General features: G+C 45.5%; 1 protein-coding gene across 7 annotated transcripts in view; it reads left to right on the plus strand.

Annotated features, from left to right (window-relative positions):
- Window positions 1-18049, plus strand: part of LOC124008509 (chromodomain-helicase-DNA-binding protein 6-like) — a 115471-nt gene that overhangs the window by 84887 nt on the left and 12535 nt on the right. For 6 of the 7 annotated variants that reach the window (XR_006834108.1, XM_046319829.1, XM_046319827.1 and 3 more), the window contains 13 exons: window positions 4372-4551; window positions 5211-5321; window positions 7623-7825; window positions 10578-10777; window positions 11243-11402; window positions 11720-11809; window positions 12063-12166; window positions 12509-12638; window positions 12919-12997; window positions 13102-13156; window positions 13415-13724; window positions 14166-14374; window positions 15685-17673. Coding sequence is in view for 6 of the 7 variants with exons in the window: in XM_046319829.1 (XP_046175785.1) it covers window positions 4372-4551; window positions 5211-5321; window positions 7623-7825; window positions 10578-10777; window positions 11243-11402; window positions 11720-11809; window positions 12063-12166; window positions 12509-12638; window positions 12919-12997; window positions 13102-13156; window positions 13415-13724; window positions 14166-14374; window positions 15685-17673 (3820 nt within the window). In the remaining variant the exon portion in view is untranslated. The remainder of the gene's footprint in view (window positions 1-4371; window positions 4552-5210; window positions 5322-7622; window positions 7826-10577; window positions 10778-11242; window positions 11403-11719; window positions 11810-12062; window positions 12167-12508; window positions 12639-12918; window positions 12998-13101; window positions 13157-13414; window positions 13725-14165; window positions 14375-15684; window positions 17674-18049) is intronic. The other variant, XM_046319834.1, reaches the window with a different exon arrangement.

An 18049-nucleotide genomic window follows, 5' to 3' on the forward strand; every position in this document is an offset into this window, starting at 1 on the left:
CGTTCTCTCCACTGGCTTCCAGTTGAAGCTCGCATCCGCTACAAGACGATGGTGCTTGCCTACGGAGCTGTGAGGGGAACGGCACCTCAGTACCTCCAGGCTCTGATCAGGCCCTACACCCAAACAAGGGCACTGCGTTCATCCACCTCTGGCCTGCTCGCCTCCCTACCACTGAGGAAGTACAGTTCCCGCTCAGCCCAGTCAAAACTGTTCGCTGCTCTGGCCCCCCAATGGTGGAACAAACTCCCTCACGACGCCAGGACAGCGGAGTCAATCACCACCTTCCGGAGACACCTGAAACCCCACCTCTTTAAGGAATACCTAGGATAGGATAAGTAATCCTTCTCACCCCCCCTTTAAGATTTAGATGCACTATTGTAAAGTGACTGTTCCACTGGATGTCATAAGGTGAATGCACCAATTTGTAAGTCGCTCTGGATAAGAGCGTCTGCTAAATGACTTAAATGTAAATGTATTCCATTTGCACAACAGCATGTGAAATGTATTGTCAATCAGTCTTGCTTCCTAAGTGGACAGTTTGATTTCACAGAAGTGTGATTGACTTGGAGTTACATTGTGTTGTTTAAGTGTTCCCTTTATTTTTTTGAGCACTGTATTAAAAATGTCACCGAAATATCACATTTACATAAGGACTCTGTACTTTGTTAAAGCACCTTTGACAGTGATTACAGCCTTGAGTCTTCTTGGATATGACTCTACAAGTTTGGCATACCTGTATTTGGGGAGTTTCTCCCATTATTTTCTACAGACCCTCCAAAGCTCTGTCAGGCTGGATGGGGGGCGTCGCCGCACAGCTATTTTCAAGTCTCCAGAGATGTTTGATCTGGTTCAAGCCTGGGATCTGGCTGGGCCACTCAAGACCATTCCAAGACTTGTCTCGAAGCCACTCCTGCGTTGTCTTGGCTGTGTGCTTGGGGTCGTTGTCCTGTTGGAAGGTGAACCTTTGCCCCAGTCTGAGGTCCTGAGCGCTCTGGAGTTGGTTTTCATCAAGGAACTCTCTGTACTTTGCTCCGTTCATCTTTCCCCTAATCCTGACTAGTCTCCCAGTCCCTGCCACTGAAAAACATCCCCAACGCATGATGTTGCAATCACCATCCTTCACCGTAGAGATGGTGCCAGGTTTCCTCCAGATGTGACGCTTGGCATTCAGGCCAAAGAGTTGAACCTTGGTTTCATCAGACCAGAGAATCTTGTTTGTCATGGTCTGTCTCTCTTTCGGTGCCTTTTGGCAAACTCTAGCGGGCTGTCATGTGCCTTTTACTGAGGAGTGGCTTCCGCCTGGCCACTCCACCATAAAGGCCTGATTGGCGGCGTTCTGCAAAGATTGTTGTCCTCCTGGAAGGTTCTCCCATCTCCACAGAGAAACTCTGGAGCTCTGCCAGAGTGACTATCGGTTTCTCGGTCACCTCTCTGACCAAGGCCCTTCTCCCCCGATTGCTCAGTTTGGCCGGGTGGCCAGCTCTAGGAAGAGTCTTGGTGGTTCCAAACTTCTTCCATTTTGAAAATGATGGAGGCCACCGTGTTCTTGGGGACCGTCAATGCTGCAGAAATGTTTTGGTACCCTTCCCCAGATCTGTGCCTTGACACAATCCTGTCTCGGAGCTCAACGGACAATTCCTTCAACCTCATGGCTTGATATTTGCTCTGACATGCATAGTCAACTGTGGGACCTTGTATCGACAGGTGTGTGCCTTTCCAAATCATGTCCAATCAATTGAATTTACTAGGTGGACTCCAATCAAGTTGTAGAAACATCTCAAGGATGGTCAATGAAAACAGGATGCATCTGAGCTCAATTTCGAGGTGGGATATTGTGTGTAGATTGCTGAAGAAAATTTGATTTAGAATAAGGCTGTAATGTAACAAACAGGGATGCAAACTAATATTTTCTTTCTTCAGTCACTTGCTGCATTCTGTTGTTATTTGAACAGAGGTAAATCCTGCTTCCGAACCGGCCTGTCACAGAGTAGAGACTGGGCGTGGTTTAGACTCACCCAGCCTATCGTTGATTGTTGGCGTACGAGCTGGTACCAGCCCCCGGGCTATCCAGTTGATAGATGTATCTGTTGCTGTGTAGAGTATCTATGTGCTCATTCCCTAGATACTGTTATCACATATCTGGTTTCTGTTATTGTTAAGTTTGAGTTCTTAACAATGTCTCAAGTCAGCTATGTTGCATAACACATACACCCACACAAGGCAACAGAAAATAATATTCAATCACATATGATATGGTAACGACTATAGTGCATAACACAGAACCTCACAATCCCCGTCTCAGTTTGAGTGTGACTGTATCGGCCTAGTGACAGTGGAAAATAAACCCATAGCTCCATCACCCAATGGCATGTCGGGGTAATGTATTACAATGTAAAATATTTATATCCTATAGCACCACGTGTGTATTCTCATTTACAATTAAATTCATCCGTTAAATAAATAATTTGAGCACATTAAATGACGTTATTGTACACTTGCCTACTCCGCTATCTACACAGTAAATAATATTGCCTACGTACTTTCGACAATACGTTAACAAATCATTATGTACAAAAAAATATTTTCAAATAAACCAAATGTGCCTTAACACAGTAGGCCTAAATATTTCCTTACCATATCACAACTTAAATATAGCCTACTTACTCCTCAATTGGATCAAGGACATCTTGGTAATTATTTTAAGCGCCTCTAAGGAAACTATCTGGGCAGACATGCGAAAATCGCTTCTGCAGCTTGAAAAAAATAAATAATTAAATGAATGTCTGTGTCTCCGCCGAGCTCTCAAATACCGTGCTACTCTCTCACTCTATGAACAGTCACTGCGATCCGGAATCCTTGGGATGTCCTTACCCTAAACTGACACTAAACGTAACCATTTTACATTTATACTTGAGGTATGGACATCCCAAGGTTCCCAAATAGCATGGACCCTAAGGCTAAGAACTGCTGTATTCGATTGAAGGGACATCCCAAGGTTCCCGAATACCACATATGAACTGCGGAAAAATAACAAATTCGATATTTACAATTTTAGCAGCCTTTTTAAGCATTCTAGTACAGTTAAATAGTTAACACACACACATGGACGCAACGGTCTAAGGCGCTGCATCTCAGTGTAAGATGCGTCACTACATTCCCTGGTTCGAATCCAGGCTGTACCAATCACAGACGGATGTGAGAGTTCTATAGGGCGGCACACATTTGGCCCTGCGTTGTCCGGGCCGTCATTGTAAATAAAAACTGACTTGCCTAGTTAAATAAAGGTTACACACACACCACACTAACCAAAAAGTTATTTTGTTGGCATTTACGCATGTCCCCATTACCAGTAAACATAATCAAAACCTATTTCTTTCACTTAATTGCTGTGCTGTTTAATTGTTCATTTGTTCAGTTTCATTCTCAACCAGGATTTCATCATACATGTCAAACAGTGAAGTTTCAGTTCTGTGTGTCCGTGGCCTCTCTTCCTCGGTGCTCACTATCACTGTGTCTGTTTCCATCTTGTCCAGCTGTGTATGTTATATTTCACGTAAACTCTGTTTCTTGTCTGCATCGAAGTAGCGGGCCTTGTACATAGCATCGAGGCGACACAGTAAAGAGAGAATGCCACCGATTCGCTTGTTCACAGCCTGTGTCGGCAGTTATGTTCAGCAGGCGTTTCAATGCCATGACCGAGGGTATCACGTCTGCTGCAGGCGCAGTTGATGAGCTTATTTCTCAAGTCAGTTTTTTGAATGGAGCTAGCTAGTCGGTTCATGTTTCCAAGTTTCAAACATGTTCTCAAATGTCATTGAAATGGCAGTAGCTGTATGACAACCAGCACATTCATGAGCCTGCAATATGACTTTCTTCAGTATGAAATCCTCGACAACCCACTGTGCTGTCAGACTCAGCATGCTCATGGGGCTGATATCGCTGGTCCAAATGTCAGTCGTGAAGCTAATAGCAGTGACGCTATTACTGTGTAACTCCGGTAGGGCAACATCTGAAAAATAGAGCACTTGGTATTGTGTACCGGTGCTTGACCAGTCGGTGAAAGCCAACATCACCAACAACAGAGAACGGTTGATTGTCAAGGGCAATGAATCCCATTATCTTGGCGTAAATGGATTTCGCCTTTGAGTTGTCTCGCTGAAATGTTCTTACTCTTTCAAATGACTGCTCGATCCACACAGCAGACATTGTGGGCTAGGTTAGGAATGCTGTGTTTCACGTGTTGCTCAAAATTTTATATGGCGTCATTACGTCATGTACCAACATTATATAGGTATGCATGTCAGCTTTGACACTCTGAGAGCTGTTGCTATTGGCTGCCAACTAACGGGGGGGTGGCATGGTGTCCTAAAGGCGCAGCAGATGACCAAGATTGAGGTGGAGGACCTGCTGAGGAAGGGGGCGTATGGCGCACTGATGGATGAGGAGGACGAGGGCTCCAAGTTTTGTGAGGAGGACATCGACCAGATCTTGCAGCGCCGCACCCAAACTATCACCATCGAGACAGAGGGCAAGGGCTCCACCTTCGCCAAGGTTAACACTGATCCTTATATCCCTGACCTCTTAACCCCTTACCCTAATATCCAGACTGTCAATATCAAGACGGTAGGCAACCCCAACCTTTATACCTCTGACCTCTAACCCCTGACTAATACCCAGAACATCACCATCCAGACAGAGGACAAGGGCTCCATCTTCGCCAAGGTAAACCCTTATACCTCAGACCATTAACCCCTGACCCATATCTTGACCATCACCATCCTGACAGAGCTCCACATTTGACAAGGGTAACTCAATTATAAACCTTACCCTTCAACCTTAGTCTTTTACTTTGCTGGATGGTCATGGTTTGAGATTTGATAACATTGTGCTCAACTACAATGAGGAAATTTAAGTTTGAGTGTCAAGGGTTTTACCTTTGCCAAGGTAAACTCTACCCCTCCCTTATAGATTAAACCTTAATCCTAAAACTATCACAATCCAGGTAGTCTGTAACTATCGGAAGAATGACATGTTAGCCAGTCACCACAAGTTTCAGTTTCCCCTGAGTGTGTGGTGAAAGGGAGATGCAACTCTCACCAACGTCTGATTTCACGCCTTAACAGGTTTCTCAGCACATCTGTGTATGTTACTCGCATAGATCCAGCCAGGTTGATGTGTGTGCACGCTTTTGTTTTCCTTGTCATTTCCAGGCCAGCTTTGTGTCTTCTGGAAACAGAACTGACATTTCCCTGGACGATCCCAACTTCTGGCAGAAATGGGCCAAAATAACAGAGCTGGAGATTGACTCCAAAGCAGAGAAGGTAAGGGGAAGGGAGGGGAACTAGGGAAGGGCTCTATGGGGCTACCGGTTATCCCTGACCAGGGAATATCCGGTCCCGCATGTCCCTGCAGATAACTTCGAATGCGGGCTAGAAAAGAAGGGGGAAGAGGCCTTGCGAAACAGTTTAAATATCTGGCACTCGTCACTCTGTCGAAGAGATGTGTTGCATTAATGAGTGAGGAAAAAGCAGCATGTGAAGCAGAGGGAGGAGAGGCTGCAGTTTAATTAATTCTGTGTGGTGTGTATTACAGCTTGCAGTGTGTGTGTGTGTGTGTGTGTGTGTGTGTGTGTGTGTGTGTGTGTGTGTGTGTGTGTGTGTGTGTGTGTGTGTGTGTGTGTGTGTGTGTGTGTGTGTGTGTGTGTGTGTGTGTGTGTGTGTGTGTGTGTGTGTGTGTGTGTGTGTGTTAGTGTGTGTGTTTGTTAGTGTGTGTGTTAATGTGTGTGTTAGTGTGCTGCGTATGTATTTTGTGCCCCAGAGAGGGGGGTGTGTGTGTGTACAGTTGACGTGGGAAGTTTACGTACACCTTAGCCAAATACATTTAAACTGTTTTTCACAATTCCTGATATTTAATCCTAGTAAAAATCCCCTGTTTTAGGTCAGTTAGGATCACCACTTCATTTTAAGAATGTGAAATGTCAGAATAATAATAGAGAATTATTATTATTTATTTTTTCTTTCATCACATTCCCAGTGGGTCAGAAGTTTAGATACACTCAATTAGTATTTGGTAGCATTTCCTTTAAATTGTTTAACTTGTGTCAAATGTTTTGGGTATCCTTCCACAAGCTTCCCACAATAAGTTGGCGCATTCCTCCTGACAGAGCTGGTGTAACTGAGTCAGGTTTGTAGGCCGCCTTGCTCACATCCGCTTTTTCAATTCTGCCCAAAAATCTTCTATATGATTGAGGTCAGGGCTTTGTGATGGCCACTCCATACCTTGAGTTTGTTGTCCTTAAGCTATTTTGCCACAACTTTGGAAGTATGCTTGGGGTCATAGTCCATTTGGAAGACCCATTTGCGACCAAGTTTTAACTTCCTGACTGATGTCTTGAGATGTTGCTTCAATTATATCCACATAATTTTCTATTTTGTGAAGTGCACCAGTCCCTCCTGCAGCAAAGCACCCCCACAATATGATGCTGCCACCCCCATTCTTCGGTTTGCAAGCATCTCCCTTTTTCCTCCTTTTTCCCTTTTCTTCCAGATGGTCATTATGGCAAAACAGTTCTATTTTTGTTTCATCAGACCAGAGGACATTTCTCCAAAAACTACGATCTTTGTCCCCATGTGCAGTTGCAAACCATAGTCTGGCTTTTTTATGGCAGTTTTGGAACAGTTGCTTCTTCCTTGCTGAGCCGCCTTTCAGGTTATGTCGATATAGGATTGGTTTTACTGTGGATATAGATACTTTTGTACCTGTTTCCTCCAGCATCTTCACAAGGTCCTTTGCTGTTGTTCTGGGATTGATTTGCACTTTTTGCACCAAAGTATGTTCATCTCTAGGCGACAGAATACGTCTCCTTCCAGAGCGGTATGACGGCTGTGTGGTCCCATGGTGTTTATACGTGCTCACTATTGTTTGTACAGATGAACTTGGTACCTTCAGGTTTTTGGAATTTGCTCCCAAGTATGAACCAGACTTGTGGAGGTCTACAATTTTTTTATGAGGTCTTGGCTGATTTCTTTTGATTTCCCCATGATGTCAAGCAAGGAGGCACTGAGTTTGAAGGTAGGCCTTGAAACACGTCCACAGGTACACCTCCAATAGGCTAATTGACATCATTTGAGTCAATCAGAAGCTTCTAAAGCCATGACATCATTTTCCGGAAAATTCCAAGCTGTATAAATGCACAGTCAGCTTAGTGTATGTAAAATTCTGACCCACTGAAATTGTGATACAGTGAATGATAAGTGAAATAATCTGTCTGTACAAAGCCGATGTCTTAACCGACTTGCCAAAACTATAGTTTTTTAACGAGACATTTATGGAGTGGTTGAAAAACGAGTTTTAATGACTCCAACCTAAGTGTATGTAATCTTCCGACTTCAACTGTATGTTAGTAATGTACGTTTTTTGGGGCCTGAGTATGTGGTTTTAGCAGTTTGTGTACACTTATGTATAGGCCTACATCTTGACTTTTCTGCGCATGGATTTGTTTGGCATCCGTACACAGTATGGCATGTGTTTGGGGTGTGTGTACTGTGCTGTGCATGGGTTCATATAATGTCTGTACGGCTAGATGAACTGTGTGTCCATAAAACCTAAAATCTCCCTCACAGGAGAGCCTGGTGATTGATACACCTCGTGTGAGGAAGCAGACTCGTCACTACAACTCGTTCGAAGACGACGAGCTGATGGAGTTCTCTGAGCTGGACAGCGACTCAGAAGAGAGGCCCTGTCGCACCCGCCGCTTCAGCGAGAGGAACAGACGCTACCTCCGCGCCGAATGCTTCCGCGTCGAGAAGAACCTGCTCATATTCGGGTTATTTTATCACATCTAACATTCCCCAGTCACACTTTCACTGTGCCATACTGTAATAATTATTATTATTATTAATAATTATTATTATTATTGTGAAATGTAAGTGCTCTCTCACTGGCTTAAGTACCCTCAAATTGTACCTTAGTCCGCACTCTTACTGGCTACTGCGGAGATTCCCGGGACCACCCATACGTAGAATGTATGCACACATGACTGTAAGTCGCTTTGGATAAAAGCGTCTGCTAAATGGCATATATTATTATTATATTATTGAGTAACCCCCAGTCAGTACCATTTATTTGACATATTCCGGGACTAGCACAACTGATTCAATTGGTCAACTAATCACCAAGCCCCTCATTCGTCGAATCAGGTGTGCTAGTTGTGGAGTACATCAAATACAGTCCCTGCCAAATATATTGGCACCCCTGCACTTATTTTTAAAGGCCCAGTGCAGTCCAAAACGTGATTTTTTAAGTGTTTTATCTGTTTTGTCCAGCTCTTTTATTGTAAGAGCTGTTTGAAAAGAACACCTGGAATTTCAGCCTGTTTTGGTGGGATGGAGTTTTGACCCATAGAAAAGAGGGTTCCAAACCACTGCCAATAACGGGTCGTTTTCAGTTTTCCCCTCCCCGCTCAGTACTTAATTGTTACCCCGAAATGATTTGATATGGAGATCAAAATGGCTACATTGGACCTTTTTTAAAGAATATCCTATTTCTTTGGTCTCCACACCTTGTTAGGGGATTTTAAACATTGCAGAATCAATTATATTTTATTTTACCTTAAGTTAGAAAAATTAAAAAATTGGAAAAATTATTGGCACCTTGAAGCTAGCCTTTGCCAAAGATATTTGCAGACAAACACTTCCTGTATCCTTCACTGATTGTGCTGCAATTTGGCCCACTCTTCAGCAGCAAACTGCTGTAATTCTTCAATGTTTGAGGGGTTCCCTCCACCAACTGCTGTTTTCAGATCTGTCCATAGCATTGGTGGTCGGTGCCGTTTAAGATGAGGGAAGACGATTATTATTTTTAATGAGAATGGCCTTATTTCTATTACAGCATATTGGATGACTGTCATTCATATTCCATTCACCAAGCTCAATGTAACATCAACAGGTTTAGGCTACTACATGATACTAAAATTTTCCTTATACCCATTATGAGGTTGCTACAACCTAGCCTATGAATGAAAGTTTATAACATAGGTGCAAATGTCGAAATGTGTGAAATTAAGTTGACAGAAAGTGACACATTCAATAACGCCTTGCACACTCTTGCCTGCATACAGCTGATCTAGAGCGTAATCATTAGTCCAATAGTTGCAAATGAGTTTCTATTGGATAAATTCAGGTATGTTTATCTCTGCTTCGTTCCGTTTGCTTCTGTTTTAAGAAACATTCTTAAACAGATTCGGTGGAATGAATACACCTCCAATCACACGCAAACTTTCAGAGCAGTCATACAGCATGATCACTTTGATCGTTGTAGCTATAATTCCTTCTCGCGTCTATGAGCTCTCTGCTCACCTTTTCCTATCACCTAAGAGTTCCTATGTTGGATAGCCAGCTAGCTAACATCCCTCTATGTTGGAGCCGGGTGCTTGAGTAGACTAAACTAGCTTCTTTTGCTAGCTAAGTGAAAGTAAAATAAGAAATACAACGAAATATAGCTGCCGCCCTCTTGCTTCATTTTTAAAGAAATTAATCTGTTCAAAACTGTTCAACTATTGTCTTTCTCTCTTTTCAGTCAACTCCTCACCACTCACCAGCATTATCAAACTTCCCCATATTTGATTGTAGGGAGGGTGTTATTTTCATTGAATGCTTCATTTGGTCATCGGCAGCTGATCTGTATTGCCAAAGAGCTCTAATTATGTTTCATTGGTCCACAACATTTTTTCCCAGGATTTAGGCTTGTTTAGGTGGGTTTTGAGAAGTTCAATCAGGATATATCTTCTCCTTCATTTGTGGGTTCTTCCTATAACCAACAACCAAATTTAAGCTTTCAAAGAAATGAACACCCTCCCTACAATCAAACATGGGGAAGTGCGATAATGCTGTGGGGTTGCTTTGCTGCCTCTCGTACTGGGGGCCTTGAAAGTCTACAAGACCTCATGATATCTGCATATTATAAATGTTTTTGGGAGTGCAATGTTCAGCCCAGTGTCCAAAAACTAGGTCTCTGTTGAAGGTTGGTCTTCTAGCAGGACAAAACAAACTAAACACACATTAGAAGCACACTTGAATGGTTCAAGAAGAAGCACTGGACTGTTCTTGAGTGACCAGCAAAGAGTCCAGATCTGAATCACATCCATAACCTATGGCAAGAGCTGAAAACAGCAGTTGGTGGAGGGCACCTCTCAAACATTGAGGAATTCGAGAAGTTTGCTGCTTAAAAGTGGGCCAGAAATGCAGGCTCTGCAGCCAGGTACTAGCTCCGGGGTGCCAGTCATTTTGTCCATTTGTCTTAATTTTCAAAAGTAAAATTGTAAGCAATTTTTAAAACTTAAAAAAAAAAAAAATATGGAATTCTTTAAGAAAAGTGCAAGGGTGCCAATATGTTTGGCTGCAACTGTATGTGGCACTGGCTGGGGGTATTCAAGGAGAGGTGGGGACTCGATGAGAGCCTACTGCAGTAGGCTACATTGGAGTACAGATTTATTTATTGTATCCCAGCGACTCTTGACACTTTTTTGTGGTGTATCTGTGCTCATGCCACCCGCTCCATCTCTGCGTGTGTCCACACAGCTGGGGTCGCTGGAAGGACATCCTAACCCACGGGCGCTTCAAGTGGCAACTGGCTGAGCATGACATGGAGGTGCTTTGCCGGGCACTGCTGGTCTACTGTGTGCGTCACTACATGGGCGATGACAAGATCAAGAGCTTTATCTGGGACCTCATCACACCTGCCAAAGATGGCCATAAACAAGACCTTCAGAACCATTCTGGTGAGAGATTCACTTAAATCCCCTCCAAACAAGCTGCCATTCACTCATATGGCCGTGTGGAGGAAAGAGGACTGGCAAAATGGCTAGTTATGTTGACAACACTCAAATTAATAATCAAGGTCTAAAAAGCAACTCGTAGTGCCAGAGTTTCTCATTGTGGTCTATAAAGCAGATTCCTGACTGAATGGCCCCTAGGGGCTTGAACCCTTGCTCAGCATCTTGTACTACTCGTACTACATCTTGTATCGACTCCATCTATCCCTTAACAATGAAGTAATAACAACAACAAAAAGCAATCCTCACCTTTTGTTAATTTGAGTGCTTTGATGACTCCAAATAACTGTAGCCATAGCTCCAACGCTGATCCCCAAATATGTGCTTTAATGTGGACTGGTGTGCTACTGATGATTGCTTGATGTTCGATGATTGCTTGGTATTGCTCAAACAATATCTTTCCACAAGCAGGCCTGTCCGCCCCAGTGCCCAGGGGACGCAAGGGTAAGAAGCTAAAGAACCAGCTGAGCGTGCCCGAGATGAAGCATGCAGACTGGCTTGTCAACTGCAACCCAGAGGTAGTGCTACAGGATGACAGCTACAAGAAACACCTCAAGCAGCACTGCAACAAGTGAGTCCCCATTACTCACAATTTACCTTCAGCTGTTGGTGAACCTCGTCATGTTCTCCACTGACTAATAGGATTCCTAAGGTTGTTAAATCTACTTTTCAAGTCGAGCTTGAAAAGAAACGTACAAAATCTAGATTGTTTGAAATGATGATTTGAAGTGCTGAAGCCAAGGGAGTTTTATGCTAGATTTACTTTGCATTTGCTCTTTTTTTAAAGTTTTATGTTTTAGCTTCCTGAAAAAACTGGTGCAAACTTTGCACCTGGTAAAACAGTTGCTGTGTCCAATAACAGAACGACGAGTGTTGTGTTGTGCCAAGGGTACTTCTGAGGGTGAGGATGCTGTACTACCTCAAGGCGGAGGTCCTGGGAGAAACTGCTGCTCAGTCCCTGGAGGGCATCCATGCCAGGTACAGAGTGGGCACCATGAGGGCACCCATTAATCATGCCACTTCCTATATACACTGATGAACTTGTTGATACATGAAGGGCTAGTTCCTTGAACCCAGATGATGCCTATTCCTGTACTCAAAAGCACTTTCATTGCAGATTCTCCATTGAGCATGCTTTTTAATCCAGAAGTAGGACAATATTGTGCGGAAAACCAGCGGGAAACCAGCCCAAAGTAAATTGCTGATTTGTTTGTGTGTGTAATCTGTGCAGTAAACTGGAGGTGGCACTCCCTGATATTGACTACATCGAGATCCCAGCAGGCTGGTGGGATGCAGAGGCGGATAAGTCTCTCCTCTTAGGAGTGCACAAACACGGTAATCCTTTAGTCTGGGGTCTCCTGCTTATCAAGGCCCTCATTTGATCAATTCCAAAGGATCTTACATCAACCTTGGTCCTAGAGAATCTCAGGGTGTGCAAGTTTGGTTCCAGCACTAAAACACCTGAATCAACTAAAAGTCCTGCTGATCAGTCGATTAGCCGAGTCAGGTTTTAAGCCTGAAGCTCGCTCTGTAAATCTTGGATCAGGATTGGTAATTAATGGCCTACCATATATCAGTTATTGGTCATTGATTAATTGATCATACATTTTAGTCTAAAGCCACTTCCATCATCACCATCTGCGCTCAGTAACCCTGGCTCCTGGTGTGTCTCCTCAGGGTATGAGCGATACAATGCCATGCGGGCCGACTCAGAGCTATGCTTCTTGGAGCGGGTGGGCATGCCTGACGTCACGGCGCTCTCAGCCGAGCAGAGTGGAGGAGAGGTAGTGGCTGACCTCACTGACAGGCAAGAAACCACCCCCAGCCTTACCGTAGGGCACAATTCTCATTTTAAAGGATTGACCCCAAAAAAACAGCATACAGTAATATCCACAGTACCTAATCTCAGGTGCTGTGTACAAATGTGAATGTCAACCAATGGCTTTAAGCCCCAAAATTGAATGTATCAGCAATACCTAGATCTAGTTCCCCTAAATATATTAATAAATCCTGAGTGGTCATGCTGAGTCTGGTGATGGAGCAAGTGATTTAAATTTGTGGTCTTTATCTTGATTGTTAATGTTTAGTGCTTGCAAAAGTGATGATGTGAAAGATGATCCTGAATGCAATCAGGAGGAGGGAAGAGTGGAAAAGGTTGATAATAAGGTATGGACTCTCGAGTGACTCGGCTAAATGAAAATGAAGGATTCAATTATTTAATATCTAAAAAGGGTGAGTTGTGATGTATCGTCTATTTTTTTCTCCAAAAGGATGAAACCAGCTCCAGTAATGATGCAATGGACAAGCATGACAGTGTTGGTCAAGGTGAGTGTTCATCTACCTTTCAGCTTGCATTTTTGCATAAAACACCTTACAAACTGGAGAATCTGTGAGTGCATAAGATTATAGTGGTTTTGCCAACTCCAAGTTCCACCTAGTTCATTTTCTGCAAGTGTTCCTGTGGGTTATTCTACGAGGAAGGTAATGTAATTTTGTCAAAAATATATTTTTCACCTAATTGTAAGAATTTGTCATAAAAAGCATATGATTAACAAGCATAGATCTGATGCTGTTACTTTGCAGACACACTCTCAGTGGAGATGGTCCAGGAGACCTTTGGCCAGGAGGGCATGGAGCTAAAGGGTCGCCCTCTGTGGCCGGCCGGCCCTGCCCTTACGGCCAGGCTACGTCGCCTCATCACGGCCTACCAGCGCTTCATGCGGCGCGAGCCACTGCGCCACGACTTCCTGCTACCTGAAGGGCTGAGGGCAGGCCTGGGGACGATGTCCTGGCAGCTGGGGGAAGAGATTAGGCGTTGCACGGTGGCTGCCGCCGAACCTGACCCTCTCTTCCTGGAGTGGCAGAGAAGGTGGGTGATGATGTCAGAGCAAAGGTGGGTGATGCCATTGATCCCCTACGTTATGTGCTGCTCGGTCCCATTCCCTTTCGGTTCCGAGCTCCTTCCCCCCCTCTATGTTCACCGATATGTAAGGCATGGTTATATCAATACGAGGATGTCTCCTGCTAGCTCTCCAATAAGCTAGGTGGAACTATCACTATTTACCTTTCACAAAACATATCCTTCAAGAGGCTAGAGGAGGAATTGGACTGGTTCCATTGTCTATGCCCCTAAAAGATGGTGCATGTCAAAGACCTAATGTAACATTATTTGGATTAAGATATTTGACTTCAATGGGGAAATGATTTACTGGAACCAGACTGCTTTTGTGTATGATACCCACAACTGACTTGTGGCTTCCGTGTACTGCAGTCACATGTCAGTGCATGCCCCCCTGATCAAAGGTTAATGGTAGGCCTTTTTTTTTGTGAGCAGGTGGACACGGCGTGAGCAAGCAGATTTCTACCGCACCGTGTCGTCGTTCGGTGTGGTGTACGACCCGGAGAAGAAAGCATTCAACTGGAGTCCTTTCCGCTCCTTTGCCCGGTTGGAGAGGAAGACCGACGAGAGCCTGGAGAGATACTTCAGTAGCTTTGTGTCCATGTGCCGCACCGCCTGCAGATTGCCCACCAGGAAGGACGAAGGTAACGACGCAACAAGAGGCAATGCAAGAGAGCTTGCCCTTAAAGGTGCAATAAGAAGGGAATAACCGGAAATTAGGAATCCTCCAACCAGGATTTCTGGATAGCCTCAGAATTTTTGGAAAGTTACCAGAATCTGTCACCCTAGGGAATGCCATAATGTACACTGAACAAAAATATAAATGCAACATGTAAAGTGCTGAGGAGTATTTCTGTTTGTAATAAAGGTATTTTGTGGGGAAAACTCAATTCTGGTTGGCTGGGACTGGTTCCCCAGTGGGTGGGCCTGCCTCCCAAGTGTACGATCACATATATTATAAACAAATCATCTGAACTAAAAACTCCACACTTTGGAATTTTTGTGCGTCCTTGACCATCGCTAATCAATATCCAGAAACTACACACACTCTCTTTTGTGGCATCAATGTGAGGGTTTATGTTGTTGCAGTAGTCTAGTGGTGTGGGGATAATGACAAGTGTACCTGGTCTCAGTTGGGTTCGCACTGCACAAAAAAATAAGCAAACTGGAAATGGACTTTTTTAAACCTTTTATTTAACTAGGCAAGCCAGTTAAGAACAAATATTTATTTTACAATGACTGCCTATCCTGGCCAAACCCAAACCGGAAGACGCAGGGCTAATTGTGCACCGCCCTATGGGACTCCCAATCACGGCCGGTAGTGATACAGCCTGGAATTGAACCAGGGCCTGCAGTGACCCCTCTAGCACTGAGATGCAATGCCTTAGACCACTGCACCACTCGGGCTGAAAGGGACCAATTTTCACGCTAATTGTTCGTCCCAAATCTAGCTTGGAGTCATTGGATTTGTAGTGCTATGCTGACGTGTACTCCCTTCCGGTGGCACGTGTTTCTTGGCAACCACCCTGCACTTGATACTTACTCCCTCTGACTAAAGCCAGTGAGAAACTTGCTTGCGTACTTTGTTTTATGAAACTAAATAAATACTGCACTCTGAACCACAAAACGTATTTACTATATTCAAGATAGTGTAGTTAGACAAAGCAAGGAAAGTAATTACGTGATGTATTTTTATTGGGATTTGCAACGGTTGTTGGTTAGTAATGCGTCCCAACCTTCTAAAACGACTTACTCAGCCTTTAACAATCATCTATGCCAAAGGAATGTGTCTTAAAGGGATAGTTCACTATTTAGCTTATTTTAGCTGTGCTTTGAAAAGCATGGTGGTAGATTTGACATGATTAGTATTATTTATACTGTAGTAGTGACATTGCAATGGTGTGATTTTAATTATACTGTTTATACGAAAGTAAGCCGTCCATCTGTCTGTCAGGGCCTCTGGACCACAACCTGTTTGTGGAGCCCATCACAGAGGAGCGAGCAGCACGTACCCTCTACCGCATCGAGCTGCTGCGCAAGGTCAGAGAGCAGGTGCTGCGCCACCCACTGCTGGGCCCGCGGCTGCAGCTGTGTCGGCCCAGCCTCTACCTGCCTGTGTGGTGGGAGTGTGGCAAGCACGACCGCGACCTCCTGATTGGAGCGGCCCGCCACGGCCTCAGCCGCACTGACTACTACATCCTTAACGACCCGCAGCTATCTTTCCTGGAGGCCCACCGCAACTACGTCCAGAACGAGAATCACCAGGGCTACCAACCCAGTGTGCACCACGCAGGCATGGCCCCCTCACCGCACCACCACCCCTGCTGCATCTATGAGACAGGCCTCAGCCAATGCCACTCTCCCCAGCCGCCGGAGTACGGTCACCAAGCCATCCCCTCTTCGATCCACTTCCATTCTCACCCGAACGTTCACGGTCACCCGCCAGAGATAGTGGGCACGGGCCCCGGTGGCAGCCTAGGTATGGTGTCTGGGCCAAGGGAGGGCTTCCTGGTTTGCCCCCCTCTGGATGAGTCATTGGAACTGGCATCACTGCAGCATGAGGGCCTGGCCTCAGATTCCCTCCATGGTAAGTCTACCAAGGAGGCCTTCAATGGGTTCCCCTTCAACTCAGCGCAGGGCGGCCAGAGCATGCTCAACTCGTATGGTGTGCAGGGGGAGCTGACCAGCGAGCAGTCGGCCGACATGGACCCGATCATCTCAGGCAAGCTGCGCAGCGACGTGCTGGTGGGCTCCTCGGAAGAGAATGGCCTTATGGCCCCCTTGCTGGAGCTGGAACAGGAGCTGCAGGTGCCCTGGGATAGCACTGACCACACAGGCACAGCAGATGTCGTGGGCATGTTCAACGAGGCCGACCCCATCCTGGGGGCACCAGACCTTGATACAGAGTTCCTGGACACAGAGGAGCAGCCAGGAGACGGGGGAAGGGAGGACGGAGCAGGGGGAGTGCTTGACGACTGCCTAGGTATAGCCTCATCCCGGAGCGACCCAGGGGAGCCGCTGCCCTCCAGTTTCATGCTGTTCAAGAACATTGACGTGAGCGAGGAGGAGCCTGCTGCAGAGCACACAAACCTCTCCGCCAGCCCCCTTCCTTCCTACACCACCCCTCCGCACCTGTCGCTGTCCCATATGACCTTGCACCCCCACCACCACAACCAGGGTGATGTCGAGCAGTCAGAAGAGAATTTGAGTGACTCTGACACTGTCGCCCACGTGCCCAGCCCCGACGAGAGGGAGGCAGAGAGGGATGTGTCCTTTGAGTTTGACAAAGAGGAGATGTCTGTGGACAGTCCTAGTCTGGTGGGGCTGGAGCAGGGCCTGGACACCTCATGTATACCATGCGAGGACACTCTCCAAGAGGAGCCCTGCTATGGGATGGGAATGGGCTCTCCAGTGGAGTCATGTCAGGTGGCTCTAGAGAGGCCAGGAGAAGAGACTTTAGAAAGGGACACGCCCTTAGGGCTAGTGGAGGGACAGGCTGAAGAACCCTTGGAGATATCGCCCATGGATTCCCAGGAGAAGGACCCAGTGGATGGTTCTCTGGAAGACTTCGGTAAAGACAAAGCACCAGAAGGACCATTCACAGGGCCGTTGGAGCAGTACGACGTAGATCCAGAAGCGGCCTTCGAGGGGCCGGCCGAAGCAGAGAGCACTTTAAGCGAACACACACTCCCCACTGTTGACGCTACATATACTCTGCCCCCATCCTCCTCAGTCCCTAGGCCCCAGCCTGAGCCACCACTGTCCCCACGTGTGGCTGGAGTGTCACAGATCAAACTTGAGTTCCCTCTGGACCCAGAGAGCTCTGAGAGCAAGTCAGACATACTGGAGCCTGACAGGACTGTCCTCACGCCCAAACTGGAGCAGACAGAGGTGCTGCTGGAGGTAAAGGACAAGATCAAGGAGGAGAGGCCCCAAACTCCAGGTAATGAAGGTAGTTTTACATGCATCCAAAATAGTGATATGAACTGGACAAAAATAAGGTTCTGTCTGTCTGTCTGTACGTCTGTCTGTACGTCTGTCTTGTACGTACGTATGTCAAAGGTTTGGACACACCTTCTCATTCAAGGGTTTTTCTTTATTTAAAAAAAAACTATTTTCTACATTGTAGAATAGTGTTGAAGACATCAAAACTATGAAATAACACCTATGGAATCATGTAGTAACCAAAAAAATGTTAAACAAATCAAATGTATTTTAGATTCCTCAAAGTAGCTACCCTTCGCCTTGATGACAGCTTTGCACACTCTTGGCATTCTCTCAACCAGCTTCACCTGGAATGCTTTTCCAACAGTCTTGAA

Source organism: Oncorhynchus gorbuscha, linkage group LG21 (genome assembly GCF_021184085.1).
Source record: "Oncorhynchus gorbuscha isolate QuinsamMale2020 ecotype Even-year linkage group LG21, OgorEven_v1.0, whole genome shotgun sequence".
Taxonomy (NCBI): domain Eukaryota; kingdom Metazoa; phylum Chordata; class Actinopteri; order Salmoniformes; family Salmonidae; genus Oncorhynchus; species Oncorhynchus gorbuscha.